Here is a 13,958-nt window from a genome sequence, read left to right on the forward strand (position 1 = left end):
AAATCTAATTAAATTCCTTAGTTTAATGACCACAATATGATTTCCTAAGGCATGCTTATTGTATATAATGCCTATTGTATATTTGTATGAAAAAATGCAAAAATATTATAGATGCAGTTTTGAAATTAAACAAACAAGCACTTTAAAAGATAAAATAATAAACTTAGCCCTATCTTAGCTTTTAAAATGAGAATTCTATTGTTCTATTTAATTTTTAAAATTCTGTAACTTTAGTAGCCTTCAGCAGTTAAGACATGAAAGATAATACTTCATATAACAGTACATTAAGAATCCAGAAAGACATTGAAAACTTTTTAGTGAAATGCATTAAAGCCATATACTTTGTCCCTAGACATGATAAGTTCAATTCCAATATTCAAAACAAATTTAATGTAAAGTTCGCATGGCATAATAAAACATATTACGGATATACGTCTCAACACATATAAGCACATAGCTTATTAATAAGAATAATTACTGAAAAATTTACAAGATGATGAAAGTGATATTCATTTTATATTATACTAGTATATACATTTATCCTTTAACACACATTTTTATTTCTGTTAATTCTATTTAGCATAAGAAAAAGTATAATATTAAAATCACAATAACTTATAAAATGCCTCCATTCCCCCCTTTTTTAAGAAACGTTATTTTATTATGATCAAGATTATTAATTCAAGTCAAAAATTTTCATGGCTAATAGTATTACTAAATACAAATGTGACGTCAGAAGATCACAAGCAAAGTATCTTCACTTCCAAAGTCTACAATTTTGATAACATAACTTAATAACCACACTTGTAAAACTTTATATCAAATGAACTTATTTGCAACTATAAGGAGATTTTAAAGAGCCCAGTAATTTTATCATTTGAAATAAAACTTTCAAAAAATGGAAGAAGGAAACTGCACGAATAAAACTTTTTAAGGGAGACTTTCAATACAGAATGTAATTAAATACTTTTTATTAAAATTATTATTAAAGCCACAGTATATATACAGTAATATCAGCTATGCATAAAAAATCTAAAATGATCACACTTTTACATATTAATTTACAGTTCATTTGTATACATAGAATCTGGTACTTAAGAATAATTCATTTGATAATTCTGATAACAGTATTAAACAGTACATAAATTATATTTTTTAGCTCCAATTCTGAAGGTCTAAGTGAATAAAATTATGGCCTTCCCACTTCTGAAGTAACATGAAAGATTAGAATGCATATAAACAGAGAAAATTTAGAAATAAAACAACTTACCATTACAAAACTTATGTGTATATGCACATTGGACATAAGATATGTATGTATTGGTGCTACAGATAATTAGAGAATAGTAAAGACACCACTGACAGTTTTATGACTTTTAAATTTCTAGGACATTTATTTGAAATATGGACTTTTGTCTAACTCCATCATGTTATATTACAAAGTGTTCTAATCATACCATGTTTTTATGGTTGTACATATTATGTTGTTTGGAAATTTCATTTTCTTTTTATTATTATCAGAGGATTGAGTAGTATTTTTAACTAGCCAACTTCATTCTAAATCAAACTGCCATTATATAATTTGAAAGCTGACATTTCAAGGCTTGTTTTTAAATCACTTTGTTACATTCAGTAGAATTCAGGGGGGGGGGAATATATTTCCTATAAAATATGAAAAATCAAAAGAAGCATTTTTGGTATATTTTGTTTTATTACAACAAATAAAATAATACTGTTCAACAGGGGGGAAAATGTGACACTTATACAGATGCACCGAGGAAATAACAGTGCAAAACCTGGTTAGCAAAATTTTGCTGTCAATTTCAGTACTGAAGCTACGTCATGTTCTGAAAGGCCAGTTAAAGCTGATAAAGACAAAATAAAGGTACTGATTGAAGAAAACTGTTGAATAACATTGTAAGAAATCTCTAAAAGGTTAAATTTGCCAAATTAAACGGTTTACAATCACATGAAATAACTCGGTTTGATTTAAAAGCTCTATAAATCAGTTCTATATGTTCTTAACACAGAGCTACCTCTTTATATGCTTTATTTTTAGTGCAGCTTTGGAGGTTGAACGAAGAGGTTTTTGAGGCATTTTAGTGAAGCATTACTTTTATATTTTAGGTGCATAGTTTTTAAATTGTGTGTTTCAATTTTTTTACGTCCAATTTTAAAAGTAGAAGACAGTACAAGTACTGCAGGGCCTTCACAGCCTAAGAAAAGGAAAGTAAATAAAAAATTGACTGAAGCCGAAATATTAGAATTACTAGAAAAGAGTAGAAGCAAACTGTTGAATAACATTGTAAAAAATCTATAAAAAGTTAAATTTGTCAAATTGAACTGTTTACAATCACATGAAATAACTCGGTTTGATTTCAAAGCTCTATGTATCAGTTCTACATGTTTTTAACACATTCACTGCCACTGACACACTTACGCGTCAGCACACAGCTACCTCTTTATATGCTTTATCTTTAGTGCGGCTTTGGAAGTTGAATGAAAAGGTTTTTTACGCATTTTAGTGAAGCATTACTTTTATATTTTAGGTGCATAGTTTTTAAATATTGTGTTTCAATTTTTACGTCCATTTTTAAAAGTAGAAGACAGTACAAGTATTGCAGGGCCTTCACAGCGTAGGAAAAGGAAAGTAAATAAAAACTGACTGAAACTAAAATATTAGAATTATTAGAAAAAAGTAATCAGTACTTACGTATTAATGGCAGGGCAGTAGAAGTTGCACTGATGCGCCAATAAAGAGCAATCCTGTTGTTCGCATGCAGTTATCGTTTGGACTCCTTTTTGTCTTGTTGTTTGTCGTTTTTCGACGCTATTTTTTAGTGCTATGAAAATGAGTCTTTGGGATTTGCCAAACTTAGAAGAAGATGCAATTTTATTTCAGGAGCAAAATATTTTACAAAAAAAAAAAAAAAAAAAAAAAAAAAAAAAAAAACAACGAAAATGTACCAATTCGCATGATATGAAACTTTATTTTGGTAAACGTACATTTTGAAAATGTAATTTAAGACAGTTTGATCAGTAAGTGGTACTTAGAAAAGTCAACTGGTTTGAAGGAAGTAGAATTCCCTTTTGTTCAATTTTGAGATTCATATACTGCTGGTGTAAGGAGTTGACATTTATTAAATTTTGTGAAAAGCAACTTCATTTATAGGATAAAACCGTTATGGATTGGAACAATTACATGTGTGAATTATGTGTCTTGGATATGGAGAATAAACCAAACAAGAAGGTAAATGGACCAGATTGTATTGTGGAAATTGATGAAAATTTGTTTACTAAGCATAAAAATAATTGTGGCTGAGTATTACCCGAACAGTACGTGTTTTGTGGTATATGTAGAGAAACAAAAGATCCATTTGTTGTCACTGTTCCTAATAGACTGGCTCTACCCTTCTTAATAAAATTATTGAAAACATTGCAGATGGTAGCTCAATTTATTCTGACAGCTAAAAAGGTCACCAAACAAATAGAATAGAAAAAGAAGGATTTCTACATGCTAAAGTTAATCATAAATACAATTTGAGTGATCCTGATACAGGAGTTCATACACAAACAGTTGAGAGAATGTGGGGCAGTGCTAAATGGAGGAACAAGAGACATAGGGGAACAGTGAGATATCATTTAGAATCTTATTTAGCAGAGTTCATATGGAAACAGCATCAGGTCAAAGAAAATAAGGATTGTTTTGAATCTATGTTAAACTCTATATCGGCCCATTTTTCACCGAGATCCGATTGACTACTTTTATTTTAAATAAAGTGTTTTGATTTTTGAAAGTGTTTTTGATTTTAAATAAAGTGTTTTTATTTATGATTTGCAGCAAAAATTTTAGGTGTAGATTGGCAGCACTTAAAAACTGCCAAATTTCCAGCTGCGGTGGCATTATTAAGTAAGTACTGAGTAATCTTTCTGACTACGACAGCACAAATGACGAAGATTATGGTTTGGATTCTACGAGCGAATCTAAAGAAGATAGTGATTTTGCAGTGGACACCATAGAAATGTCAGTTTCTGACACAGAAGATGTAGCTCAATAATTTCCAGCAATTGAAAAGAACAGTCTTGTTGATTGGAAAACGGATTCAAATTGTATAATAAGTCATACATGTAACAAAAAAATGAGTCCTTGCTAATACAGCCAAATAAAAGTACTCCTGTCAGATATTTCTGCCTTTTCCTTACTGAAGAATATTTTGAAAAAACAGTCAAAGAAGCAAATCGTTATGCATTGAAAATACAACGTAGCGATAAAACGAAAGAAAAGTCATAAATAACTTTTTGGAAACATTTAAAAGTGGATGAATTTTTAGTTTTTTGGGAACATTCTTGCAAATGGAGAACATAAAAATGAAGGATTACTGGAAGGAGAACCCATTAGTCGAAATCCGTAATTTTATATGCATTGTATTTTGCAAAAACATAGTGGACCTGGAGAACCTCAGCCTACAGACATAAGTACGGTATGAAACTGTATATTTTGAGTACATCACGTGCAATAGCGCAAAAAATTGCTGTGTATACTGGTTTATTAGATGACTATGGAGGGCAAAATCATACACAAAAAATAGTTTTGCATTTACTATATGAAAAATTAAATGTCGATCGCATTGTTTTCATATACAATTATAATAGCTTTGACTTAGCCAACTTACTGTTAGATAAAAAGATGCACTACACAGGTACAATGAGAACCACTCGCGAAAACACTCCGAAAGATGTTCATACTACTAAATTGCGAAAAAGCGATACCATTGAAAGGTATTTTCAGGGAATAATGATTGGAAAGTGGAAAAATAAATGTGAAGTGTATTATATTTTTACAGTGTACAAAAATGAAACTTTTGAGATTTAAAATAAAAGAAATGAATTGAAGCAGAAGCCATTGCCAAACATCAACTATAATATGTTTACGTAGATCGGCAAGATCAAATGGTGTCGTATTATCTCTCGAAGAGAAAAGAACCATGCTGGTGCAAAAAATTGTTCTTTCATATTATTGAAGTAATTTTAATAAATTCACATGCTCTTTATAATAAATATTCCGGAAGTAAAATATCACTTTATGACTACCAATTGAACATTATAAAACCACTTTTGCCATCAACAGACAAGCAAAAGCAGACTCCAAAGAATCTCAAACATACTCTTCAGAAAAAGAGAACTTGAACCTGGCAAAACCTAAATACAAAGAAAAAATGTGCAAATTTTGTTCCTCTCAAAGAGTGCCGAGACCGTCCAGACAAACCAGGATACTGCTTAAACTGCCATGAAATATACCATAAGTGACAATATATTAATGCAGTACTGTTTCTACACTAATGAAATTTTTGTTTTGTAATAAGTTTAAAATTTTTGTATTCTTTCTATGATTTTCTACTATGTTGATTATGTATTATATAATATTTGTTATGTTTTATAATCTTCAGAGTTGAGCATTCAACAGGCAGGTACATGAATATTTTTTATAACTTTTATTTTGCTGCAACATTTTGAAATAATAGGAATAGTTGAACAACGTGAATATCTGTATTTTGTATTAATTATCTGAAAATATTTTTTGACATTGTTTTCATAAATTTGACTTCTTTTTGTCCAATTATAATTTTCATATCTTTTAAACTCTGACTGTATTCAATGTGTAAATAATTTCACAGAGAAATGAAGAGAAGTGTTAGAGCGTCAGTGACACACAGATGGTAAGTTGAACGTGATGTGCTACAGCTGCTCTAGAGCGTCGGAAAAAATTTTTAAACATAGAAAATAAAAGGTTTTTTGGTTTTTCTAGCTTATTTCGTTTATTTCCGTTTTTCTAGCTTTATTAAAATATAAATAACATTTTTAATCATTAAAACACTACTATTTTGTAATTTGGCTTCCGAGGATGCATATTTTGTTTATTTAGGACACAGTCAGGCAAGCCTGACAAGAGAAGCTCGTCTTACGACACAAATCTGAGGAATTTTTACTAGCAACAAATGTGTTGCTTCTTTCACATCGAAGTCGCCCCAAACACTCAATCATTAAGACATTGGCAGGTCACCCGAACGCCTGAATCATTTTCTACCTGAAGCTTTCTTCCATCATGTTTGTGCATGGCTCATTACTTTCAAAATTTGTCAAATGACATGCCAATCATTCTTTTGAAGTGACTAAAAGTTGTTCTTTTACATAAACGCACCTTTTTTCTCCTTTGTTTAGCATCAATGTTTAGCTATCAATGCCTGAAGTTACAAATCCTGTCCCAAGGGGAAACTGCACACAGTGGTGAAAGCATATGAAGATTTACTCTAAGCAGGTTATTGTTAGCACTGTAGCATTCTAATTTACATGGGGGAAGGAAATCCAGTCCAACAAAAATACAGATATATGGGCGTTTCAGTTGTTTGAGTGAAACAGATTTTGGCCTCTACTGATGCTAAAGAGTTAAAGAGATTTGCTTCTAAAATGTAAAGAAAATGAACCATTTTTATAGTCTTAACTAGTGAAGAGAAAGGGACTGTTGAAAAAAATGTGCCAGCCTTCAGAAAATTTTTCAAATTGTAAAACATTTACTTCAAATGAGGATGTTAAAAATTATTTTGATCAGTTTTTTGGATATTCTACTATTACAGAGACTGGATTAAAAAATGCATGTATGTATGGATGGATAGATGTGCTTGTGTATGAATGTACACTGCATAAAAAGAAATGGGACAGTTCTATGTTTCTCTTTCTGCTGGGCCGATTGACAAAATTCAATTAATGGTTTTCATGTCTCGAAGACGCGACTTAGGATATATATTAGATTTATATATAGCATCTTTCCAACATAGGTGTTTTGACACAAAATTGGACTTTCTGAAATAACATACCAATTTTTTTCCATATTTCGATTCTATGACTCAAATTACACCTAGATATTAATTTTTTTTTTAATCTGGGGTGAAATTTCCAGAGAAATTAAAAAATTTCTCTTGCCACAATTTTTTTTTAGTTTGTGCCAAGAATAATTCACTTGCTGAACTTCTTAATATATGCCAACCAATTTTCCTTTCCCTCCCATTATGCTGGAGCGGGAAAAAAAGGCACCGGTTTCATAACTTTTTACAGAGAAAAGTCACATTATTTCTACTTCCAAATAATTTTAGCAAAGCGTCTAAACCACATTTAATGTTTTATTGCTTTCAACAAATATGCTAAATTTCAAAACATGCCAGTAATATAAATTCATGTATATCTTCAGAAATTTTGAATATGAAACTGTAATTTTCTGCAAGTATGCTTAGATATACATCTACTTTAATTCTTTTGCATTGAAGTCGCCCCAAACGCCCGAGCATTCAGACATCGGCTGGATGCCTGAATAATTTCCTACCCAATGCTTTCCCCCATCACGTTACTGCATTACTCATTGCTTTCAGGTGTTGTTAAATCACATGTCAATCATTCTTTTGAAGCTACTAAAAGTAGTTATATTATTTTAATGGCACCTTCTCTTTCTTGTGTTTACTGTCAGAGTTTAGCTTTTGATGCCCTAAGTTGCAATCCCGCCCCAAGGGGAACGTCACACTGTGTGAAAGCGTCCAAGAAAGAAGTTCTCGCTTTACTTAAGTAAGGCTATTGTTAGCGCGGTAGTATTCAACTTGTCATGGGGGAAGGAAAAGCATTCCAGGAGAAATTCTTAGATACGGGTGTTTTCGATGTTTGGGGAATAGAGATTTTGAGCTCTCTCGACGCGAAAGAGTTATGAAGATGGTAAAAATTTTATAGACTATAATTCAATATTTTTTTTGAAAAACTTATAAAAGTTGTTTAAAAATACGGAACTACTCTGATATGCACCCTCAAGACGCCAAATATTTTTGGCAAGAAACTTTACGCTGCCATATTACTATCTAAATTTTTTGTCTACATTTCGAACTTTTAGCCTAAAATGTCTCCAAAAATGCAGTTTTCGCATATGCAAAAACAATGTTTTGAACACACAATTTAGCTAAAAATCCAAAACAAAAACAAAAAATTTAGATAGCAAAAACGTAAAGTTTCTAACCAAAAATATTTGACAAGAATCCATGTAGACAGCGACATGTTTTAACTTAAAAAAAATCTACAAATGGCACAATGTAGGCAACGAACAAATCTACAAACCACGCACACCTCGCTTTAATAAATTAATACCATGTACACAGCATCCTGTTTAATCTTAAAAAAAAATTCTAGGAATTGCACAATTTAGGCAAGGAAGGAATCTACGATCTACACGCTTTAATAAAATAACACAACAACAATAAATTTCAAATAATACCATGTACACAGCGTTCTGTTTCAACTTTAAAAAACATCTACGAATTGCACAGTCTAGACACTAAACGACAAAATAAACTAAAATAAATTTCAAACAATTTAAAAAAACAACAATAACGACAGAAATTCATACTAAAGAACCAATGAACATAACATTCTACAAAATAAGAACAAGGATAAAATAAAATGCACTTACCATGAATTAATGCATTTTCGAATAGCAGAAATATAAATTTCATACCGCCTTTAACATGCCGCCACGTAATCACTGTCGTATTTACATGACAGCCAGACACACTATCCAGAAAATTTATACTATGGTTCACAAATAAATAAAATCACAAATCCCTACTTCTATCATGCACTGCCATTAAAAATAATCTCCCAGACCCTCTTTCCACACTTCCAAATACCCACTACCCCTCAACAGGATAGCCACAATGATATTTCCTTTTGCCGAACTTCAATTCAACAACTACCATTTTATCTTTCCCTCCCATCTTCTCAGACACAGAGGCGAATCAACGAGCTCCAGCGAAAGATTTTTCAACGTCAACAGGGTTGCCATAGAACACGCAATCGCACCAAAAACCAGCGCAGAACACATATCGCCACATTTGGTGAAATTAGGGTGTATATTAGAGCTGTACCAAAAATACAAATTTTAAAAATAAATCATAAAAAATGGGTGAATTTTATTTGGAATGAACCTGAATTTCGAAATATGAAAGGAAGAATCAAATACGTTTAATAAAAAAAATGATTAATAAATATATTCCAAACTCAATTAACATTGAGGAGCTAAAATTTTGAGAGCTAATTAAAATTAATTTTAAAAATTACTCGTGAGATTTTTTACAAAACTTGGTAGTTTGGCATAATTTGAGTCATAGAATTGAAATATGGAAAAACATTCGTAATTTCAGAAAAAGTTCGATTTTGTGTCAAAATATCTATGTTAGAACAATACTGTATATAAATCTAATATATAACCAAAGTCACACTTGTGAGATATGAAAAATGTAAGTTCAATTTTGTCAACCGGCCCAGTAGAATGGGAGATATAGAACTGTCTCATTTTGTTTTCGCAGTGTACATATGTATGTACATGTTTGTGTATGTGCATGTACTTATCATACATACATTTCTGAATCCGGTCCCAGTAAAAGAATACTGTTTTTTTGTAAACAAAGATCAGAAGAATATATATATGAGTGTGGAATTATATCACAGCTAAAAAGACAAAAAGGTATTGGACTAAAATGGTCAATATATAATTCAATAAAATATTAACATATTACACGAAAAAATTTTCTTTTCATGACAAAAAACGAAACTACTTTCTAAACAACCTAATGAGGAAATTACAATTGAAGGATTCCCTTTAATTATTCTTTTAAATTTACAATGTACACCTTGTTTTTAAACTTTCTCTTTAGAAAGAACTGACAATAAATGTTCCTTACAAGATTTATAAACGAAACTTTCATCTGATAAAATAATTTATAAATGAAATAAATACTGAGACTTAACATTTTAAAGCATTAAAAAAATACTTTACAATGTAGGTATGATATAAGATTAAACCTAATATTGGATATAACTAAATGATGTTTATGAAAACAAAAATGAACAAATCAGAGGAGGAAAGGGAAAATCATAAATAAAAAAAGCATTTTACCAGAAGAGTCAATATTAATTCTGCATTCTATATTTCAATATTCATATGATTTGCTAAAGTTCAAATAATCCATTTTCTACAGTAAAATGAATACAAGATGGATTATAACTTTTCACACACTTCTAGTAATAATTAATATTTTTTTAATTATATTCATTATCTGTGTAAAATGCTTAACACACACTGACTTCTGGCATAAATAAGTTATTTAATACATTAATTCAAACATTATTAATGTTAAACGCAACAGCAAAACTAAATTAAAAGGCACAGTGGCAAAGGAAGGATCTATCTAAGACAAACAGAATTTTAACATTTAAGAGTGCACAGATCACCTTGCTTATTTTATACTTAAACTAATATAAATATTTAAAAAATAATAAAGTATATGTACTGCAAATGTTTGTATAGCATAATAAACTATTATAAAAATACAAGCTGCATACCAAAATATATCTCTAGAAGTAGACAAAATTATTATACTATATTTTTACACAGTATCCCTAGGAGTCGATGGAATTATTACACTGTACATTACTCTGTATTTTTACATTTAATACTTTAGAATGTTACACTTATAAACACACACAGATACAGCTGAATGCAGTAAATTAAAATAATTACCAAAGTAATTGCCAGATTAAAAAATGTACGTTGAGAGTATAACATTTGTAACAAATAAATATACCTTATTATTTTTTCCTTAAGGAGAGCAGTGTCATTTCAATAAAATATGTTACACTGTATCAAACAATGTCAACATGCAAAAACATATGTTCACTGCTGTTAGTAATAATTATCACGCATGTCCACAATTTAACGACTCATAAAATGAGCCTGTCGTCTATTACGTAATTCTTCAGTATCAGGCATAAAACCTGGGGGAGGTGGTGAAGCATTATCAAAAAAAAAACCAGGTGGCGGTGGTGCAGAGTAACCAGAATGAAATGAAGTGGAATAAGGAGGTACATTATTATGAGATGAATGGGGATCTTCATGAAGACTTTCTTCCATGGCTCTCCTTAACTGCTCCTCCTCACTCATACCAGAAGGTACATATTCTCTATAACTTGCACTTGCATATCCCGATGGTTCTGCACGAGGAGTAAATCGGGGTGTTGGAGATGGTGAAATAATTTTGCTTATTAAAGAGTATAACAAATCCATAAAATACTTGAGAGGTCCTTTGACATATGCCATTCCAACTAATATTCCAGCTAAATGTCCAAAGAAGGAAGCATTTGGAACAAACATCTGTATTAGTAGTAATTCTAACCATACTGCATATCTTGCTGATACAATTATTGGTATACCCATAACTTGTTGAGCATAATTATGATCATAATATGTAGTTAGTACCTTTAATGCAAATATAACACCCGAAAATCCAATCGCACACTGATCCTCAATACCATTTTCTTTGAAAAATTCTCCTGCCAGCAGATGTAATGCCACTAACACAACATTTGTCAGAATTGTGAAAACTGAAATGATGTACAAAAATCGCTTGCTACCAAATCTTCTTTCTAGAGACTGACCTTTTAATGCAAATGAACACATGTTGTAATAAAGATGCCAATCATCGGCATGTTCAAATGCTGCATATAACAAACGCATGTATTCTTTCTTTCTCCACACCTTATACGCACTTACACATGCATGGCGAGTATCATACCACGGTACTCTAAAAAGTCTTAAAAATGACGCTACTTGAAGTCCTATAATACCTAACGTAACCGGTGGAATTCTGTCAATCCCGATCACACCAAATAACTGATAAAATAACAACATCAGTCCCATACCGGGCTGTCTTCTGCGGCTAGGATGCATTGTGTTTGAAAAATAATCAGTGCAGCGAAAGCAATATTACAAATTTCAGTAACACCTTTACTTCACAACCTTAGATGAGGAAAGTCACCCTTAACTGAACGTGTAGACATCCCATTGCGCATTTGCAGATCACAGAAAATTCCAGAAAACTGAAGAACAGACAGCAGTACAAAGAAAAACTTCATTTCTCACATTTAAATCTTCGATTACGTAATATTATACTCAGTATTACATACAAATCTACACTGAGAATATTTTGATGTGTCATCCCATTCAACTTATGTGCACTATGCTTACGTGCAGTAAGCCAATTGGAGAGATAATCATCAGCTAACGACACGCACGAAATTATGCGTAGGAAGATAAGTTTCAGTTTTTAAACGCTGTAATTACGATAAGCAAACTTGATTTATAGCGAGGATGTAATTACAAAGTAAGCTACGAAATCCGATTTTAAAAGAAATACAACCAATAGTAATCAAATGCTGACGCAACATACCAACATAAACAGTCATTTTAAAATTTAGCCTTTTAGCCAGAATACGAAAAACATGATGTACAAGAGAAAGATAAGGATAGGCAAGTGAGAAAATGAAAGATCGTAAAATTACAAAAAATTGTTGAGTTTCCTAGTGAGATTTCTACTCTTATTACTTTTCCAATTTACCTCTTGAAATATCTTAACTTATATAAAATAAGACCTCAGTAAGAAAGTGAAGAAGGAAGAAAAATTTCTTGACTGTAGTACTGCCGAAAGCTTGTTAATGGTTGTTTCTGTTATGAGTAGTTAGCTTTGTTAGAAGGCTGTTGGAGTTCTGGTGTTAGTATCTTTTATGACCTTTGTAATTTCATTTACTCATGAAAATTATTTCTAGTGGATTCTATAGTAAGGTGAAAAATATATTTGTAGTTGTCTCATTGCAGATCAACGTTACAAGAAGATTTTCAGAATTATATGAATATTTATACGTTTGACTTCAGATTTCTGCTGAAGTAATTTTATATAACAATATATTATTACATTATATAACAATAATTTTATATAACAATACATAATTGTATACACTCTGAGTTATAACTTTTTCTGTTAATCCCCTCCCTTTTGTCTTTTTCAGATGCAAAACTTTTACTTCAAACTAATGTAGAGGGAGATGACATGACCAAAGAGATGTCGAGCTAAAATCAACGTTTTGTTGTTTGTTCTAACACTGCTCCTGCTTTTTTTTTTTTTTTGTTTTTTTTATATTTATAATGAACTACCCTGATATCTTGAATAGTTATGCAGCTAGCTTATATTTATTTCATTTTTTTTTTTTTTTTTTTTTTTTTTTTTTTTTTGTAAAAGCTGCAGGAAAAGGCGTCTTCAGGAAGAAGAAGCAGTCAAGAAACGATCAAGGGTAAAAATTACTTTTAGTTCTAATTCAAACAGTGGGAACAAACCTACTAAAAATATTGTTCTTTCTGGGGGGGAAAAAGCATGAATAAAATGACCAAAATTACAAGAGTAATGCGGATGAAGGTTGATTTAGCAATGGATGAAAAGGACGACATCATAATTAGTAGGCCACATCCTATTAATAATCAGAAAAGTTTTCGAAAAGGTGCAAGTAAACGTAGCTTCTCTGTTCCAATAATGTATAAGAAAATAAATAATGGTGAGAATGATCTTAGAAATTTACTTATTTATTCAGATAGCACTAATAAAATTTATTACTTCTGTTACAAAATTGTTAACTTCCTTAGTAAGTCAATGTTAGGAAAATCTGGAATTAATGAGCGGAGGCATAAGCACTCGATATAGTAAAATGTGCATGCATTCAACAAAAAATATAGTCCGCGATTTCTTAGTATCACGCAAAGTAAAAACACGCTGTAAATTATCAGTATTTTTAATTAAAAAGAAATAACTAAAGTCGTAATCTATTAGCGTAAAAAATAATTTATTCGTATAAAGGTTTATTTAAACATTTAACAATGAGTCGGGAGAGCAAGGTCAGCGCGCAAGAATACTCCCTATTACAGAAGAATTACGTGAGTAAGGTCAAGAAAGGTCAGGGTGGGGAAGAATGAGAAATTTCTTGAGTTCACGTTAAACATTTGCTGTGACGTGTATGTGACATCTGTGTGGCATTCCCATCAACAT

The 13,958-nt window shown here is 31.0% G+C and overlaps 1 protein-coding gene across 1 annotated transcript; it reads right to left on the reverse strand.

Moving 5' to 3' along the window:
- Positions 1-947: 947 nt before the first annotated feature.
- LOC118189422 (rhomboid-related protein 4-like) lies at positions 948-12,330 on the reverse strand. Its single transcript, XM_035360016.2, has one exon. It carries the CDS (start codon positions 11,813-11,815, stop codon positions 10,802-10,804), a length of 1,014 nt encoding a protein of 337 aa, XP_035215907.1. The 5' UTR covers positions 11,816-12,330; the 3' UTR covers positions 948-10,801.
- Positions 12,331-13,958: the final 1,628 nt, after the last annotated feature.

This window comes from Stegodyphus dumicola, chromosome 1 (genome assembly GCF_044657685.1).
Source record: "Stegodyphus dumicola isolate Sdum_Otavi_A_Nest chromosome 1, ASM4465768v1".
NCBI lineage: Eukaryota > Metazoa > Arthropoda > Arachnida > Araneae > Eresidae > Stegodyphus > Stegodyphus dumicola.